We start from the raw sequence: 20,688 nt of genomic DNA, 5'->3' as shown, positions 1-20,688 counted from the left end.
AGATATGTTAAGATTCCTGTGGATCTTTTTGTAAGATGTTTCCTAAGAGGAAATGTAATCCTGGAGAATACTCTATGTTCCATCCCAAACAATTGACTTGCCCACAATCAATGCAATGTATCAGTTTTGTGATCAAAAACAGTCAATATGCTAATGTGTACTTGGTCAATGACTATTATGTCCTGAGTTAATTGGACAAGTGGCCTATATCCTTCTAGGTCAACTATAGATCTATATTAAAACAACACCACGATTACCACAGGTAGTCTAGCCTAAAACTACACAAACTCATTTGCATTATGCATACACTTCATGAACATGTCACAAAAGCTCTTCAATTCCATCAACAACACAATAATAATAAAAACAATACATACAAAATGGCAATAAAAATATGTACATCTGTGGCAAATTGAAAGACTTTGGGAATACTCACCATTAAAAGTTCACCCAAAAATGTAAATTGTCATTAATTACTCACCCTCATGTCATTCTAACTGGTAAGACCTTTGTTCATCTTCGGAACACAAATTAAGATGTATATAAGACATACAAAAATAACCACTTTATTCAACCATCTCTTCTCATCTGTGCAAGTCTCTTACGCTGTTGATGTTGTGTATACAGTGTAGCACTTCCAAGTCCTACAGCAGAACGGCGGCTCACCATAGGCTAGCTCCTGTGTCGGCATCGCGTGCATGCCGTGTCGCCCAGTGGTAAGCTAGCAAAACATAAGGTTGGGTAATTAATAGTATAATTTCCATTTTTGGGTGAACTTATCCTTTAAAATAGTTGGGGATGGTGGATCTCCAAGTGAAAAAATCATTTATAAATACATAAAGTTCCTTTTTTCTGCACATTGAATATCTTTTTACATAATAGTTTGTTATAATGAGAATATTTACAAATGCGCAGAACTCTAGTAGCTGCTCAAAAGTTTTTATTCAGTGCTAACTTATACTCTTCTGATTGGCCATTGTGATATATAAAAATCAACAGATGTTGTGATTGGCTACATTGGCTCAACGCTGGGAAAACATGTTGTAAATAGAAACCTTTGATGGTATCCAGAGCGGAAACACGGATACGAGCTGGAACGTTTACTAAATGTTTTGCCAATATGCTCTTATGATGTTAGTTAACTGATCCTATACCAGCAGCAATGGCCAGCTTTACCCTCTAAAAGCAATCAGAAGCAGCAGCAGTTAGTGGTTTGAGTAAGAAAATTCCATTCTAGTCCATGGCCAGTCCTTACACACACTCAGCCTAAGCTTCTGATTGATATTTCTGAAGAGTATGTGTTATTTAAAGTTAGTGTTGTAGAGATTAGTGCTCATGAGAGCTAAACGCAGCTGAAGATGATTCATAATGGGATACATGAATGGTCACATCCACGTCACTCAATGACTTTATTATTATTATTATTATTATTATTATGAAAATTACCCCCCACCCCTTTGGTGAAGGGCCTGCCCAAGGGTGGCATTTATTAATAAATCGTATTCATAAGATCATAATGGTAGAACTTGACTCATTAATATGGAATTGAATTGATACTCGGTCACATTAACTTTTAATTTGAGTAATTGAGTTTTGACATAGTGTGAAGCTTTTGTTATAGTGATGCCAATTTTACCATTGTGTTGTAATGAATACTTTAGTGATTTTATTAGTGGTTTATGACCACTAACCCCAACCCCCAAAAAAGTAAAATAAAATGATACTGGAATTAATTTAGTAGATAAACAAAACAATCCACTAAATGGATTATTTTTGTTTATCCACTAAATTAACTAATGATACTTAGTTAATTTAGTGGATAAAAAAAAAAACTATATATATATATATATATATATATATATATATATATATATATATATATATATATATATATATATATATATATATATATATATATATATATATATAATATATGTGTTTTTTTTTTTTTGCATTCCCAGCAAGATTAGGTGGATTATGATACACATGATATGGTTTTGTCATTCTGCCCACTCCTACCATCGATTATTGACCCAGCTATTAGACCTCATCTTTGTCCATGACTTTTCTCTCCTCTGTCTGAAAATTTTGTACATGATATTAAAAGATTTAGGGATTATGGTCTCAGCATCACTGAAGCGCTAGATCCAGCTTTTGCCTGTTGAAATCTGCTCGTAAGCTGAGTGACAGAGCACCGAGGGTGACCTGGGTTTTTTTAGTTGACCAAGTTAAGAGACGAGGCTTTCACAGCCTAGACAAACCGTGTGGTTTTGTTCCCTGACGTTTTTAAGGGTGTGCTCTTTGATCCAGATATTTATTCTCGATTTTAACCTTGGTTCAATTCATTAATATTACTTAATGCATTAGGTATCTGACAAGGAACTTTTTACAGCATTATTTTATCTATGAAAATGCTCATTGTTAAAGGGATAGTAGTCACCCTAAAACCAAAATGATCATTTACTCACCGTCATATTGTTACAAAACTAACTTTTTAATTCATGTTAGTTCATAACACATTCATTTATAAACCTTAAAATGTTAATAATGTATAAAAGTATTGTGCAGTATTTCATGATTCCTAATGCATTTACTAATGTTACAGATGTAACCTTATTTGTAAAGCATTAGCAAAGAAGTTATCTAATGCAATGGGCAAATAGCTCTGAAGTTTGCTGACATGGAGAATGTTTGTTTATTTTCTGTTTGAATATTTACCTGATTCCATATAACAGCAGTTCTCTGGGATTCAATATAGAAAGGAAAGTGTATCTGAAAGCAGTGTCCAGCGGCTACTTTGGTTGTATAGAGATGCTGAATGCTGATGGCCAGAGGCTGCTGTAGTATTTCCTGAGAAACTGGGTGTAGAGCTCTATAGTCAGCGCTGTCAACAACTAGACACAAGTTTGGCAGCTGCTACAAGAAGGCCACAGCCTGAAGTGTATGTTTCTTGTTTATGTTTAGAAAGGGTTTTTTTTTCTTTTTTTTTTTTTCTTTCATTCAAAGCAGTGGCAGTAAAACCCAGAGTTGTCACCTGCGGTTGGTTGATTGTCACATTATTTAGGGCATTGGTTGCACTTGGTGAGACATGTTTGGCAACATTTACAAGCTCAAAGACAAAAACTGCATTTCACAGCGTGCTTTACCTTCACGTTGTTGTAGCAACACCCTGTCGCTAGCAAACACTCCCTGCCGCAGAGGTTTTCATTTGAGAATTCAGATCAAACCCTGCCAGACTATATGCTTGAATTATTGTATTGCTCCTCAGTTCCTCAATAACAACATGCAGGCCCTCACTGTGGTTGCTACTATGGGATTTCACCCAAGCTTTACTTGCTATGTAAAACACCACAAAAACTCTCAACTGTTCCAAACCAGAGATGGAGAAAAATGATTTTGGCTGTCCTCCTGAATGTTTCGACCAAGTTCCAGATAGTCTGAGAACAGCAAAAGTTTTGTTCCTTTTTCTTTCCCCTCCAAGTCTATCGGTCCCATCTCTTCAGATGGACAGACGAGGCCAAGTCACCATAGAGACCAGTTCAACAAATGGCCAGCATTGAAAGGTTAGCTTTGAGAAAGATACAGGGTTGTCTGCATTTTAAGGGACCTATTTAATAGTGGTCCTCTGTTTGGATCCCGGCTCATTCAGACTTGCAGTTTGGTTTCTCTTTCGAGGATAGGATTTCACCGCAGAGCTCCTCACCATGGTAACTTTAGAAAAGCTTCCTCGGACTGAAGGACTAACCCCTTGTCTGCCAGTTACATCACTACAACATGTACTGAATTTGCTTACTTGAGTGGAAATAGACCTTAGGGTCGAGTTTAGAGTGTTTAGCCTCTTGTTCCTTAACACTTGGAACATTTGAAAGCAGAGGTGAGTACTGTGCACTATTCAGAATTGAATTAGCAATGCCTTTAAAATTACAACTCAGTTCCTGAATTTGAATTCCGATAGCAAAGTGCATAATTGCTATTTGACTTACTTTTATTAACTTATTCATTTTATTATTTTATTAATTACATCATTTGAATTAGGTCATTTTAATTTGAATATTAATTCATACATTCGAATACATAGACCATTTAACCCAAACATGGGTTGAAACATTTTTCAGAGAGTAGGTAATTCATCCTAATTAAATATAATTACATTTATTTTATTTTATACAAAAGTCTCATTTATAAAACTTAAACTATACTATATACATATTTCACACATACATACATACACACAGTGCCTTGCGAAAGTATTCAGCCCCCTTGATCTTTGCAACCTTTTGCCACATTTCAGGCTTCAGACATAATGATATGAAACTGTAATTTTTTGTGAAGAATCAACAACAAGTGGGACACAATCATGAAGTGGAACGGAATTTATTGGATATTTCAAACTTTTTTAACAAATCAAAAACTGAAAAATTGGGCGTGCAAAATTATTCGGGCCTTTTACTTTCAGTGCAGCAAACTCTCCAGAAGTTCAGTGAGGATCTCTGAATGATCCAATGTTGACCTAAATGACTAATGATGATAAATAGAATCCACCTGTGTGTAATCAAGTCTCTGTATAAATGCACCTGCACTTTGATAGTCTCAGAGGTCCGTTTAAAGCGCAGAGAGCATCATGAAGAACAAGGAACACACCAGGCAGGTCCAAGATACTGTTGTGGAGAAGTTTAAAGCCGGTTTTGGATACAAAAAAAATTCTCAAGCTTTAAACATCCCAAGGAGCACTGTGCAAGCGATAATATTGAAATGGAAGGAGTATCAGACCACTGCAAATCTACCAAGACCTGGCTGTCCCTCTAAACTTTCAGCTCATACAAGGAGAAGACTGATCAGAGATGCAGCCAAGAGGCCCATGATCACTCTGGATGAACTGCAGAGATCTACAGCTGAGGTGGGAGACTCTGTCCATAGGACAACAATCAGTCGTATACTGCACAAATCTGGCCTTTTTGGAAGACTGGCAAGAAAGCCATTTCTTAAAGATATCCATAAAAAGTGTTGTTTAAAGTTACATGCCACAAGCCACCTGGGAGACGCACCAAACATGTGGAAGAAGGTTCTCTGGTCAGATGAAACCAAAATTTAACTTTTTGGCAACAATGCAAAACGTTATGTTTGGTGTAAAAGCAACACCGCTCATCACCCTGAACACACCATCCCCACTGTCAAACATGGTGGTGGCAGCATCATGGTTTGGGCCTGCTTTTCTTCAGCAGGGACAGGGAAGATGGTTAAAATTGATGGGAAGATGGATGGAGCCAAATACAGGACCATTCTGGAAGAAAACTTGATGGAGTCTGCAAAAGACCTGAGACTGGGAAGGAGATTTGTCTTCCAACAAGACAATGATCCAAAACATAAAGCAAAATCTACAATGGAATGGTTAAAAAAAAAATATATCAAGGTGTTAGAATGGCCAAGTCAAAGTCCAGACCTGAATCCAATCGAGAATCTGTGGAAAGAACTGAAAACTACTGTTCACAAACGCTCTCCATCCAACCTCACTGAGCTCGAGCTGTTCTGTAAGGAGGAATGGGCAAAAATGTCAGTCTCTTGATGTACAAAACTGATAGAGACATACCCCAAGCGGCTTACAGCTGTAATCGCAGCAAAAGGTTGCGCTACAAAGTATTAACTTAAGGAGGCCGAATAATTTTGCACGCCTAATTTTTCAGTTTTTGATTTGTTAAAAAAGTTTTAAATATCCAATAAATTTCGTTCTACTTCATGATTGTGTCCCACTTTTTGATTCTTCACAAAAAATGACAGTTTCATATCATTATGCTTGAAGCCTGAAATGTGGCAAAAGGTCGCAAAGTTCAAGGGGGCCGAATACTTACAAGGCACTGTATACACACACACACGATAAGATCCGATAATAATAAGAAAAGTGTTTGTGAAGAGAAAAGAGTTTAAACATTTTGAATATGGGCCTGACAGCTTGTTTTCACCAATTAATTATTAAATATTTGGTCTTTAGCGACCTGGATCTATATCCAACAAGGATCTCTGTTACAATAATATACAACTCCTAGTGTTACAATTACAGAAGAATAAAATAAAGCATATTTTGGAGCTTGTAAGTTTAGAACCTCATCAGAGCTCATTTCCCAGTACATTTAGCATCGGGCTCAAATTGGCAATCTCAAACATATTCTCAAAACTATCATTTTCAACATCTTCAAGTCAACATTTTTATCACTGACAGCATCTTCATCCAGATGCACCATCAAGAGACAGTGACACATATATCTGATTGTGTTCAATACATCCTCTGTAGTACATTGCTCAGCCATTTCAAGGTTTGTTGATGATACTTATTTTTCCGGGTTTTTTTTGCCTGCCGTAACTATGAGTGAACCATCACTTCATTGTGTATGACGTTGTCACCTTGCGGAAAAAAGGTGAATTGCACTTATTCAGTCCTCAGAGATTCAATTATGGTTGTGTAAAAGAAAAATACGTACACACACCTCAGGTCATTAGTGACCCTATACAATTATTTTTTTGTATTTGTTTTTTTACAAAAATGTTTAAAACGGGCATTATTTTATAATATTTTTTTCTTGTTATATTGTTTATAATGAATTGATTGCGGAATACTAAGAAGGTTGATGTCTAACTTTAAAAAGTGAATGAGGACAATGACGTCCAGGGTCATTAAAGTTTTAAAACCATTTGTTCATTCTTACTTTAAAAATGTAAAGAACACTTATTTTCCCAGAATGCATTAGTTGCAGTTTCTTTGTATTACAATAGAGCTTAATCAGTGTAGCTATACATTTTTTGTTGTTGACAGGAATTGAAACAAAGCTGTGAGGGATAGAAATAGTGTTCAATGGATTGTACTGTTGTTTGACATCATACTGATTGTTCAGCAAATGAAACGTCTTTTCCAACAACAAAAAAACTTGTGAACTCTAGTTGTGAAAATTGAAAATATGATGTCGAACCTGAAGAAGGTTCCATGAATCCCTCTTTCTGTCATTGCAGTTCACCGTCCTATGAAGTGTGCTCATTTCAATTCAGATTCCGACAAATTTGAAATGGAGCCAATTGATAAATTTGGGAAGTAGCATGTTGATGTGAATGATCAATTCTGAAAGTTGACCAAGACCTAATAAAGTAGAATTCATCATAATACTGCATTAATTTCAAAGCCTGTGGTTTGTAGCCCTCTTGTGACCTTCATAGAAGCAGAGCTTTTTAACTACCAGTCATCATTCATGCTTGTTAGACTTGTATCATCCCATCTGGGTTTGATTTAATAGACAGTAAATGAACTGTCACTGCTCCACTGCCCCAGTTGGGAAACGAATGAGAGACGTAGGGCGAAAGAGAAAAAAGTCAGTGAGCTCATGATGACACCCTTCAGTCAGCAGGTTTATTTTGGGGAGCGGGGACATTGAGGGGACTGCCCAGCCGGACCGATTTAACCCTGAGGGAGGGGTCCTAACGACAAAGCCTGTCCCGGCTCCGTCTCCGAGTCCCACAGACTCGTCTGGAAACTGACAGCTTTGAGGACATCTCGGGCTCAGAGGAATCTGGAAACTTTAGAGAAGGACAGGAGTAGGTAGACTCCTTACGGGTGGAGGCTTGGAACACGCAGCAATGACACGTGACGTGTAAGTCTCCAAGAAAGTGGTCGGTTGAGGCGCGTGGACGTGTAGAGGATTTATTGTAAATGAATTCTGGATATTTCTGTATCATGAACATATGGGAAAGTAATCGTACTTGATGCCTTTCCTGATAACTAATCTTGGTGTTCTCTGATGTCTGAGTAAAAATAGAGACGATAAAGTATACCCTTTGGCTTTTGCTGATTAGGTTTTAACTTGAAGTAAAAGTGGATTGAGGTTATCGCAACATAAAGTGAATATTAAACTCAACCACCTTATGTTAAATTTAGGATGAACGGAGTGACCAACCTAATTATTTTGAGCCCAGAGAAGGGTGTAGGCAAAAGCACCAAAATAAATGTGCTTATCAGAGTGTGACGGTTAAAATAGCGTGTACAGTAAATACAGTATAATACTTGATCAAGTATATCTATTTAATCATTTTTAAATATGAATTAAATATCATAAATTAACTGAATTTCAATCCAAGTTAATTTTAAGTTAAATCAATTTTATTTACAAATGTTATATATAGGCCAACCAAACATGTTTTTAAAGTACAGTATAAAGGTTAAATGCACTTAAGCAGTGATACAGTTTTGTTTTTAAATATTATTATGCCAAATTAAAGTTGTGTTGGTGTATCCAGGTTTGTAGAAATTAGTACAAACCATTCTCATTAGATATTGTGTGTAAGGTATCATGAATCAATGGATTCTAATAGTCATTGTGGTTTGCTTTCTCCCCACACAGCCAGCTGGGTTTTGATGTTTTTGCTGAACTATGCTCCTGTCTCAACAATAAATTAGCAACTCACCAGCATGTGCATATATCCTTAACAGATGGGGAATGATGTGGCTTTTTTTCCTTTTCCTCAGTGTATATGTAAATGAGCTCAGCAGTGTAGTCAGACAGGTTTTATGTACAAAACAGTTGGTTCAAAATCACAGTATTGTGTGATTTTGTAGCTTTTTCATTGTCATTGTTGCCTTTTTATCACTAGGAGTACTTAGACACTGTTTTCTGTTAAGCTGCTTTGAAGCAATGTGAATTAAGAAGAGCACTGTACAAATTCAACCGACTTGTTTTCAAAATGATTTTGACAGTCACCTCTGTCAAAGTGGTTTCTGTAAGACAAGTCTCACAAGTCTTATTTTTACAAGTGTTTACAAATCTCCAGATGCTTTTTGTTTGGCGTGTACTGTAGGTGCACCTTCAGTATAAAAAAGTTGATTTGTGAGTGTTATTCCACTGTTCTGTCTGTTTAAACTTTCATGCCTTTTTGATTTGCTTGTTTTGCTTATAGATGAGCACCATGTGTGTTCATTTCTAAAATCTGTTGAAGTACTGACGTGTCATTTATTCATAATAAATAAATAATACACATACATATATAATTTTTATATAATCAACATAGACCATACGATTTATATAATCAACATACTACATGCACACACACACACGTTTGTTTTTGTGACATATGGGGACACTCCATAGGCATAATGGTTCTTATACTGTACAAACTGTATTTTATATCCCCCTACCCCTAAACCTTCCCATCACAGGAAACATTCTGCATTTGTACTGTCTAAAAAAACCTCATCCTGTATGATTTATAAGCATTTTGAAAAGTGGGGACATGGCCAATGTCATACCCATGTCATTATACACATTTGTGTCCTCATATGTCACAAAAACATGCCCCCCCCCCCACACACACACTCTCCCATATATACATGCATACATTGTGTGTGTACATATATGTATATACACGTGTATGTATGTATATACACACATACATACACATATATGTATACACACATGTACATATACACACATGCACTTATACATACACACACTTTTCCTGTATTTGCAAATGAATGGGAAATCCTGCTTAATATCTTTTTTTTAAACATTTATTTTGTCTGTGTGCTTGAATGTTGAAATGATGCATGCTATTTTGGGAGATTCTTTCTTGGCTTTGTGATATTATATAATAGGATTCAGCTGGTTTTTTTTCGTTTTCTTTTTTTCATATATGCTAACAAGGGTCTAAATATAAAATCTGTTGGTTTACAAGGCTCTCTGTCATGACGCAGCAGGCATCTGGCATATACAGTCATTATAGTTTGCTGAGCTGATTGAAGTAATTGCTGAATAAGTCACCTGGAACCATGCACCGTATGTGTTTGCTTGCATGGGATATTGATACTCTGTATGGGTCTTTGTGTCTGTGCTGCAGTAGATCATTAGCATTGCCTTGCTTGTCCTGCTTGCACTAATCCAGTCTCTTTCTACCCCTCGGCATAGCTGGTGTCCCAGTGAAATCATCTGTGATGCTTCCTTAGTTAACATCTTTACAAGTGACCTGTCTATTATTATTATTATTATTATTATTATTATTATTATTATTATTATTATTATTATTATTATTATTATGTAAAAGAGGAAGAACGAGTGAATATGTACAGTGCTGCGTTACTTCCCTCCATTTGTTATTCAGAGGATGATGTTTGGTACTGATCTGGGGATTTTTCTGTCTGTCTGCTTCTGAGAGTGCAGAGAACACAAGAGCCCTGTGGCCTTCTGCTGTTCTTTTTGCAAATTTGAAGGGCACAGTCTTCATTCCTCCATCTTTTTGAAGTGAAAGTGAAAATTGGCTTATTCAGAACCATTTTTTTTTACTGGATGCGATCTAAAATCAAAACCATATGATTATTAGCTTTAGTGAAAGGATGTGTATGTAAATAGCAAAATAACAATGAATTAGTCCTGTATCTCCTTGACTTCTGTTTCTACCACGCTGGGGTGTGCTTCCCAAAGCCGGCTATGATTGCAAGTTCTGTTGTTACCCAATCCAGTTCAATGGAAATGGTGACCGTTAGTTGCATAACAAGGCTTTTGGGAAAGGCACCCCGGGTCAGTAGTGATCATAATGTGGTATATTTTTTGGTGACCTCACTTAACCTTTTGTAAGGTTTTGCCTGTAAGTGTTGGTATGAAGAAACTCTTCTGTCAGCACTATTCAGAGGTCTGTTTAGTCTAAGGCCGGATGAGTCGTATCCTCACCACTTCAGATGATTCATGGTCTTTCTACTGCTAGGGGCTATACTGATGTATTGAGTTCATTTGAAATTTAAAGGTGCAGTGTTATATTGACAGCTAGAGGTTTTTTAGGTTGGGTAGAATCTGCGATATCTTTGTTTGCTGGCCTCCATGGCTAAAATACGCTGGCAACCCGGAATGTTGAAACAAAATTGGGTAAATTGGCAGTGGGCGGGATCACACGGACCAAAATAAAAACAGATATTCCGACACAGAACACACATTTCAAAGTAGAATAAGTGGCTGTTGAACTGTTTTCCCCCCAGTGAAACATGTATGTGAACTTGGCATGTTTCTGAAATATCTGCAAATTTATTATGCCATTTTTATGCTTTAGTACAGTCAAGAAACTTACATACAGCACCTTTAAACACTTAAGTCCAAAAGTTTTATGTAAAGCAATGCAGTGATTCTTGATGGTTTTAATGTCATTTAATGCTTGATGCCTATTGAAGCATTTAGTTTTTAATGTGACATTGAGATGGTTTGAGTTTTGTTTGGAATCCTGCTTGGAGCCAGACCCTAGCAGTCAGTCTGTCTGTCTGCTGTCACATATATTAGAATACAGCAGCATACTGGGAGGTTGTTGCTAGGGGCAGGATAGAGTTCTTGCATATGTTAAGGTAAAGTCATTCGCATGGTTTTGCATTTCAGCTTTGAGCAATTATAGATGTAAAAATACATTGATTTATAAGGCATCTGCTGAAAATTAAATATGATTGAATATATTTGATTATGATTACTACAGTTAATTGCCAAAGTATATTAATTACATTTATTGTATTTTTGATTGAGTTCAAATGTATTTTTTATTGGCATAATATTATGTTTTTTACTAAAACTATTGATTTGGATCAACTCAAGTTGAGCAAGTTTCATGGTGCATTGTAATTTTATAAATACTAATAATCGAATCTAGTAGGGCTGCATGATAATCATTAAATCGTTCACCTAATAGCCCTTTAGGTTGTGCATGGACTATGATGGCATCATCTAATGGAAATGAAAAAAGGGTGACTTCTAATCTTAATACAAAATATATATTTTTTTACTTTCTATTGTAGCACAGAGGTTTTGCATAAGTGCATTTATTCACCAATCATGATCGCAAACAATAGGGTCGAGTTTCATGTTTGGATTTATTACAGTTTGTCACAGAGATGGTTCACTCACAGATTTAGTAGCAGTAAATCACAGATGCGACATCGGGAAGGAACACAGACTTGCTGTATGGCCCTTTAATTTGAGCAGAATTTCAAAATGACATTACTAAACTTCAACATCAGCCTCTGTATTTTTTCAGTGTTAAATCATCAGTGCTTTTCTTGTAGCCCAGAGAGAGAGCGAGAGCAGAGCACGAGTATGGTCGCCAGGTTGGGAAGACTTAACTACAACACTGGACTGAAAAATTGAGTTAATTCACCCAAAATACTCAAAATCTGTCATTACTCGCCTTCGGAACACAAATTAAAATATTTTTGAAGAAATCCGAAAGCTTTCTGTGCCTCCATTAGTAGCAATACAACGATAAGAAAGAAATTAAGATATTTTTGAAGAAATCCGAAAGCTTTCTGTGCCTCCATTAGTAGCAATACTCCCAACGCAATACAACGATCTCATTAAAGTATTGCATGTGACTCCAGTGGTTTAACCTGTTTTTTAAAGCAACTCAAGTGGTTTGTTTAAAAAACATAATTTACCTCTCTATTTACAAAATAATATTATCCAAAGCATTTTCATGGAACAACTTCCGGTCTTGAGTCAACACGACACGCATGCGTCATGGTTTGAGTCAACACATGGTTCTTCCCCTACTGGCTTGCAGGTCAATATTTTTGTAAATAAAGTGGTAAATTATATATTTTTTGTGTCTTACGGGTGTTGAACAACATGAGGGTGTGTAATTAATGACAGAATTTGCATCTTAGTGGAGAGAGAATGCCGTTTGGGGGGTAAACTTTGTGTTATTTTGGCAAGGTTGCCTGCTAAAATTCGCACTCATGGGTCTATATATCACATAATAGTCGCTTCAACCCGCGGACATAGAAAACAATCTGCGAAAAAAAAAAACGCGGACTTGGCAACACAGTGCAGTTGAGTTCTGTGACATTTGACAATGCTTCGCTTCGTTGCTCTGATTGGTTGTAGGTCTATCCAATTGAGGTCTTTCCCGCTTCGGTTGAAACACGCCCCATAATTACAGCCCAATGGAGCAGTTTCAGACTCATATTCTGACTGGAATTGAGTATGACCACGTCAGGCTACAATATCGTGACAATTACTTGTAATTAATAGCGAGAAGCAGACATTTATATCACAATAAAAAAATTATTAATCACGCAACCCTTCAATCTAGGCATTTGTCAGAGCAAATATTCACCCCAAGTCACAATATAGTAGACATGATTGTGGGTTCTCATATTTTCAGATTAATAGAGCACGTTATTTTGGAGCTTTTTTAATGGCCATATTTAGGTTAAGCAAAGCAATTCTGACTAGCCACTGTGACTTTCTATGGCGAAAGGAAGATGCTCATGTAGGGACTTGTATTCTTGTGGAGTGCTGGTTTTATAGAAAGGGACAAGCCCATACTGGCTCTATGGTGGTGTTGCCGCTGCCTGCAAAGGCACAAAGCTTGAAACGGCAGTGCCAGGCCTCCTGTGGACATGTGGTTTATAAGCAGAGGTGTTGCATGCATCCTCCCATGCACCATGTGTTCCGCCGATGCCGGGCTCAAGGTTTCACACTCTCAGCCTGACCCGACTGCGCCGCCCACTCACGGGAACCTGTTGCTTCCAGGTGGCTCTCTCAGTGCCTGACAAATCTGGGATGTTGCACGCCAACTACAGTCAATCTGAGATTTGAAAGGTGTACGTTTGCTGTTGAAGTAGTCCGTAGCGTAGCTTATTAGCATACTGCTCTCAGATCCAGAGCAGCTAATTGATTCCTGCGTAACTGCGCTGCTCTCAAAACGTGAGACTCTGTTGCTTGTACTTGCACATTTGCTGGAGTGCGATTTAACACTCACTGTTCTCAAAATATTTGTGTGTTCCATCAATGAAATGGAAAACAAGAGTGAACATTTTTTGCTTTCATGAAGTTTTAAATCCAATCCAACAGAGCACTCTATTGCAGTGTTGCCATGTATTTTGATTTTTAAGCATGTTTGGCCTTGTTTTTTTTTTTCGGGGAGGCATGGCTCATAAAGTATTCAAGTCATTAAAGTGGGCTGGTCACAATCTGTTGGTCTTATTGTCAATGGGTGTAGTGTGAACACACCCATTGACAATAAGACCAACAGATTGTGAACGGCCTGTTTGGTTCAATCAAAACAAACCCAGGTGCGATTGCTCTGTTAGTGCGATTCATTGTGAAGTGTGAACACTGCAGTTTGGTCACAGCAGGTCTTCGTTTGTGTGTGTGACTGAGGGATCCCTGCTGCTGTTTTGACTCCTTTACACATTTTATAAGCCCTTCATGAGTTCTCAGCTGGTCAAAATGTAAGCTACACACACAGACCTGTCATAACAAATTTAGCTGGACAATAAATTGCCCAGAAATGATTGCGATAAATAATAATATTGTAGTAAAATAATGATAATGGCATAGTAATGCAGGTACACCTTTTCAAAGATCAATAAACTTTTATTTCGAAAGACTATTTAACACTGAAAATGTAAAGCATTTTAATATTCACAATAAATTAGGGCTGGGCGATAAATCGATTTTATGAATTAATTCGAGTTTTTAGTTTACGACGATTTTTGTGAATGAAAATCGGTTTTCTCTTTCAAATCCGCCGACGCTCCCCTCTGAGCTCCCGTAATGGCTCAGCCCTCCCCGCGCGCGTTTGCCACAGAGGTACACAAACAACAAGGATCGCGTCTAACAACATACAGTGTCATTCGTAATTGGTTCAGTTTTTCACAGAACAATTAACAATACCCCGCTGCAAAGTGTGTTTGAAGTCTGAACGGAACCGCGCTAGGCGCTATAGCCTACTCATTTAAAGCTGCGCTGACACGAACGCAGCGCGAGCTCACACACGGGCTAATCTCGTGACAGACACGATACACAGCGCTGCTGATCCAGTGAGAGACCGTTTAAATCAACACACCATCGCTACGGTGATCTAGTGGAAGCGGTCGGCGCAGAATTCTGTTATAAACCACAGATATCAGATCAAACAGAGCTGAGCGAAGGTCAGGGGCAGAGCCGGCCCTAGACCTTTGGGGGCCCTAAGCAAAATTTGGTTGGAGGCCCTTGACCGTTTTAAGTAAGGCCTAAAGAAAAGCAATGACTACCTTATAACTATACTGTACATATATCTACTATGTTACTTTAAAATTTTGTAGTCTATTAAATTATGTTTTAATTATTCTATGTAGCCTACTGTATGATAATTATCTTTTTTTTTACGCTGCTGGTCCTGAGTACGTATTTCGTTCTTATGTGGTAACATGTACAGAACGTCAATAAAAGACCTTGAGTTCTTGAGTTGAGTTCCATGTTTGATGTCTAACAGGAAAATTATGATACCACTGAGCTGAATGGCAGTGCAGTGCAATGAACACACACGGATGAACTTGCTGAATAAAAAGACTGATAAAGTGATTTTCACTGACCATCAAAGAAACATTTTTAATTGACACCAGAGTTTAAAAGGCAAAAACAGCACACAATAACAAATTTTGCTGGACAATAAATTGGTCAAGAAATTATTGCGATAAATGATACGATTTTTCGTTCTAAACCCATTTTCATTTAAAATAATGATAATGGCATAATAATGCAGGTACACCTTTTTTAAAGATCAATAAACTTTTATCTCTAAAGACTCTGATATGGAAAACATTTTAAATATCCACAATAAATTAACAAAACAACCAAAAAACAAGAAAAGCAATGGACTCAGTCTGTTAACAAAAAATACACTTGAATAAATACCAAAAGCAATAAATAAAATGGATGAAAACTGCTTTAGGTACACATTAGGGGTGGCACGGTTCACAAAAGCCACGGTTCGGTTTGTATCACGGCTTTAGGGTCACGGTTTTTAAGTTCTGTACGGTTGTTGTTGTTGTTTTTGCTTTTACTTGTTAACACTCCAGAAATTTACTTCAGCATAATATGATATATAGCTTACTTATCCACAATTCAGGATACAGTATTAACACAATTGTTATATCATGTAATCATGCACAAACTGAACTTGACTATCTCTGAGGAAAGCTAGGTGAGATTTTGATACAGCAAGAGAAAGACATTGATGACATGCTTTCATTTATTTGGCAAAAAAAAAAGAAGAGGAGAATGTGTATTGCTATCTCTACAGGAACTTATGTGCCTTTTTTAGACACAAATATTGAACTGAAGAATCAACTTGCATTTATCAAACGGCCAACTTCAGTGTAGCTTTAAGCCTTGTTTATACTTGACGCGTCCGCACGTGCACGGCAAAAATTGCGTCAACGAGGAGTGCGCGAGACCCAATTTCGCTTGGCGGTGTGCACGTCAAATTTTGTAACTTTGCGTGCGGCCCCGCAACCGAAGAAGCTCGAGGCGAATCTGGCCGAGCATGACGTCTCATCACGCCTGCACCCAGTCTGCGCTTCGAGTATAATAAACACCTCCCCAAACAGATGAGGCGAGGTGCGTGCGCTCTCTAGGGGGCCCTCTGCAGGCCACGGGGCCCTTTGCAATTGCAAGGGTCGCTTAGTGGCTGGGCCGGCTCTGGTCAGGGGTTTCAGTCACAAATCACCAACATTTACCACGATTGTACTGTAGTAAAACCACTTGGATTTAACGTGGTTGTTGTCATTATTTATCTCAGGATTCGTACAACCTTTTGAGATTAAAATTCAAGCACTTTCCAATGGTTTTCAAGAGCTTCACACTTATTTCCAGCACTTCAAAGCTCTAGATATCCGATTGTAATGTTATTTTTAATGTGATGGTTTGTAAAACTAAAAGTTTAAAGGGGTCTTGTGAAAGAAATAGTTGAATGTTTTTTTTAGTTTATTTTTTTTAAAATGTGTAATCCATTTTGTAGAATTTTTATTTAAAAAAATATATGAAATGCCCACCACTATAACCAGCAGAAGAGCACTTATTGATTTATTAGCGATTTCCACTCCCTAATGTATGGAAAGTACGAAGTCACAGTCTCAGGAAAAACTAAACTTTTCTTCAAATTGTGACTAAATTACAGTAAAGTAAAGAGCTCCTTTAATAATCACTGAAGCTGTCGAACAGTTCAGTGTGAGACTATTGAAGAACAATGCTAATCTATATTTAATAAGAGCATTAGGCTACATTTAAATTTTCCCTATACTTTTTTTGTACATTACTGTTGTTAATAAAAGTTAATTTTATCTGCATATCAATTCATAAACCTTTGATATGTATACTGTATATTGCAAAAGATATGGTGCCCATTTATACTGTGGAATAGTCCGGGGTTATTCACATGCTGAAAGTTTTGCACCCCAGGTGGCACTTCTACCAAGCTGCAAATATTTAATTTTACCTAAACAAAATAAAGTTAAAACTTGTTTTGAACAATTTCTTTGTCATCTGCAGACTGATTTTAAGTAGGAGGGGAAAAAATCGTTTTAAATCGTAAATCGAATTTTTGGTGAAAAAATCGGGGATTTTTTTTTTGGGCCATATCGCCCAGCCCTACAATAAATGATCAAAACAAACAAAAACAATTAATAAAATGGATGAAAACTGCAACGGATGGTTGTGTTTTAGGTGCATAGGGTGGCACGGTTCACAAAACCCACGGTTCGGTTCGTATCATGGTTTTTGGGTCACGGTTTTTGGTTCTGTATGGTTGTTGTTTTTTCTTTTAATCGTTAACACTCCAGAAATGTAATTAAGCATGATATATAGCTTAATTATCCACAATTTAGGATACTGTTTTTAAAAAAAAATCATGTAATGCAAAAACTGAACTGGACTTGACCATCTCTGCGGATAGGTGAGATTTTGCTACAGCAAGAGAGAAGACATTTATGATATGCTTTTAATTTTTTGGTTAAAAAAAGGAGGTTGTGTATTACTATCTCTACAGGAACTTATGTTTGTAGAGATTGATCAGTAAGATTGAACTGAGGAATTAACTTGCATTTATCAAAATGCCAACTTCAGTGTAGCTTTAAGCCTTGTTTATACTCAACGCGGCTATGCGAGCGCGAGGGTGCACACAGCAAATATGGCGTCAATGCGGAGAGTGGAGTCAAAAGCTGTGTCTCATTTCGGAAGGCTGGTCCTCCGGAGGTCACATTTGAAGGCTGAATGCATCATAAGGCTGTCTCATTTAAAAAAGTGAGTAGGACACTCCAAATGCGACCTTCGAATGTGCCCTTCTTTCACAGGAATTCGGAGTGTGCGTGAGGTGTATCCTTCGCTGCTGCAGATAACCCACAATTCTTTGCGTTGTTGTTAACAACCATCTTTTTTTTTATATTATTAGAAAAAACGCCACCACCGCACAAAAAAGAAAGAAAAGTCTGTATACATGCAAGCGTTGATGTGGTGGTTAAATGTAATTAGTTTTCAGCATGTTTTTGTAGGATATAGTAACGTCTGTAGTAACAGATAGTTGTGGTAAACAGGATTACAAGTGTTTAGTGCTTTTTAAACGTTTAGAACGGTACATTGCTTTTTAAGACAAGGAACATTTCATAGGCATTTTCAAGTTATGAATAAGTTTCATTCATATAACTGGCGTGAGAGCACAACGAGGCAGAATGTGTTGGCATAACAACGTGATACTTATTGTTTGTGTGTCCTACAAAGGACGTCTCTTTTAATTCTGATTGAGGATGCTCTGTATACTGCATATTTCACAGGATGTGACCTCCGGAGGACGCAGCCTTCAAAATTAAACGAAATGAGACGCAGCTAAAGTTTCGCTTTGGCGGTGTGCACGTCAAATTTTGTAACTTTGCGTGTGGCTCTGCAACCGAAGAAGCACGATTTCCTGGCGAATCTGGCCGAGCATGACGTCTCATCACGCCGGCACACAGTCTGCGCTAGAGGTGAAGAAAACAAACAAGCATTCAAGTGGAAATTATCGCGGCCGGAAAAATTAGCAAGGTTCGATTAATTGATTTATTGACTATCACGACAGGCCTATACACAAAAAGAGCATTTAGCCCAGCACACAGCATTGTTTTGGATGTTCGGTACGTTCCGTCACAAAATATGCGTAATAAAAGCTGACCTATCAGGTTGTTAACATATCCCTGTGCCTTTAGGTTCGGTGTTAAAATGCCACTGCGAACACTAAGTGGACCAGGACTAAATTAATTGAATTAATTTAAATTTTTGGTCCAGTCCAAATGAATCAAGCGAACATTTGTGAACACACCCATTAAGAATTTAGATTTATTTTGGTTTATTGTAGGCTCGTTCTTTTTTTTAAGAAAGGTCTGGCAACACAAATTAGTGAAGTCTCGTTCCTCTTTCCTCATGATTTTCTTGCATATACATTTTGTAAATGTTGTTGTAACTACCTGAATTTCTATTATTATTGAATATTGCATTAGTATCATAGGATATTAGCTGTGGCGTTGAAATAACAAATAATAATATTATTACAATTCAATAATTGTTAAATTATTATTAGCATATTTGCTCTTTTGCAGTTGGTATGAATTTTTACTGATATCGACTACTAAAAGTTTGGCATCTTGACACCCCTATTGAGAAGCACCAAAGTCATATTGATTTCTCTTGCTGTCAACCCGTCCCTGTCAGTGATTGTTGATTTGGATGGGTCCTTGACCGGTGCTGCCCTCGTCAGCGCCTGAGTGATTAATTGCAGTTTACAGACTGGAAGCTTAGAGCGTGACCGCGCATTATGATCAGAGTCTACCCCACCCTCAAAAATGACAAGGCCCTTCTTTTGCACCTGACCTGTCACTCACACCCATCTGTTCCTGTGGAGACAAGCCAGACAATCGCAAACCACAGGATCTGTGCCATGCACCAAACCACATGATCCCAGAGTGCATCTGTCACATGTTTCCATGTTTTACTGCTCAGAGATCATGCTTTAAATACGTAAATAATTTGACTTTATTGCCCTCTTCAGCTCTGTATCATGTCGAGCTGTTCCCATTTGAGAACAGGGTAGTGGACAGCAATTTTGTTCAGATTGATTGCTCATTTTTTGGCCTCCAGCCTTCAGCAGTTGGAACAAAGTTTAATTCAGTGTGCTGGGCAAATCATTCCCTGGTTTTTGAAGATTCAGTACCTTGAATTTTTTTTTCAATTTAAAGGGATTATATTGTACCTCTGTAAATGTTTTATACAATAGTACATCTTTAGTGATGTATTGTGTTTTTCTCTACTGAGTGCGTTACAAAGGGTATCAGATTAGGGTTGCTATATTTCAAATATCAGCATAAACCGTCTTTTTCTGTTTTTTTTTAAACTACTTTATAACTACTGTAATGCTAGAGCCTCGAGGTAGGGTTGAATGATTAAATCTATATTTACAACAAAAACAAAAAAATCGACAATATCAACAATAAATGGAGTCATTTCCTATATTTGACCTACATTAAGACGATCAGATGCGCGTGCTAAAAACTCAAGTCTTCATGATAAAATTAACTTTTTTTTATAGTTGCCAGCTACCGTCAGCATTTCTGATCATTTTTCACCAAATTTTCTGAATATTTCTTTAGAAGATTTAAAAAAGGCAAAATTTATCAGAAAAGGCAATTTATCAAAAAAAAAAGAACAGTTGCTTTTCTTAAAAAAAAACAAACAAACAACCTTATGCATTTTTTTTTATCGACAATTGAATTTGGATACATTTTAGAAAAAGCTACATTTTGAGCCAATAATTTAGAAAATCACATTATTGTCAAATACTAAAACCAGATCGGATTTAAAATGATGATCAAAACACAGATTTAGTAGATTGAGTCCATCTAAG

At 37.2% G+C, this 20,688-nt stretch overlaps 1 protein-coding gene across 2 annotated transcripts in view; it reads left to right on the top strand.

Annotated features, from left to right (window-relative positions):
- The window catches only part of enah (ENAH actin regulator), a 148,940-nt gene that overhangs the window by 19,813 nt on the left and 108,439 nt on the right, over positions 1-20,688 (top strand). The window contains exon 1 of one of the 2 annotated variants that reach the window (XM_067417854.1): positions 7,493-7,631. The exons of the other annotated variant lie outside the window; for it this stretch is intronic. Coding sequence (XP_067273955.1) covers positions 7,618-7,631 — 14 coding nt within the window. The 5' untranslated portion in view covers positions 7,493-7,617. Of the gene's footprint in view, positions 1-7,492; positions 7,632-20,688 lie in introns of those variants that run through there. 2 annotated transcript variants of the gene reach the window in all.

The sequence above is a fragment of the Pseudorasbora parva genome, chromosome 15 (assembly GCF_024679245.1).
Source record: "Pseudorasbora parva isolate DD20220531a chromosome 15, ASM2467924v1, whole genome shotgun sequence".
Classification (NCBI taxonomy): domain Eukaryota; kingdom Metazoa; phylum Chordata; class Actinopteri; order Cypriniformes; family Gobionidae; genus Pseudorasbora; species Pseudorasbora parva.
This window is presented reverse-complemented; position numbering and strand designations above follow the sequence as displayed.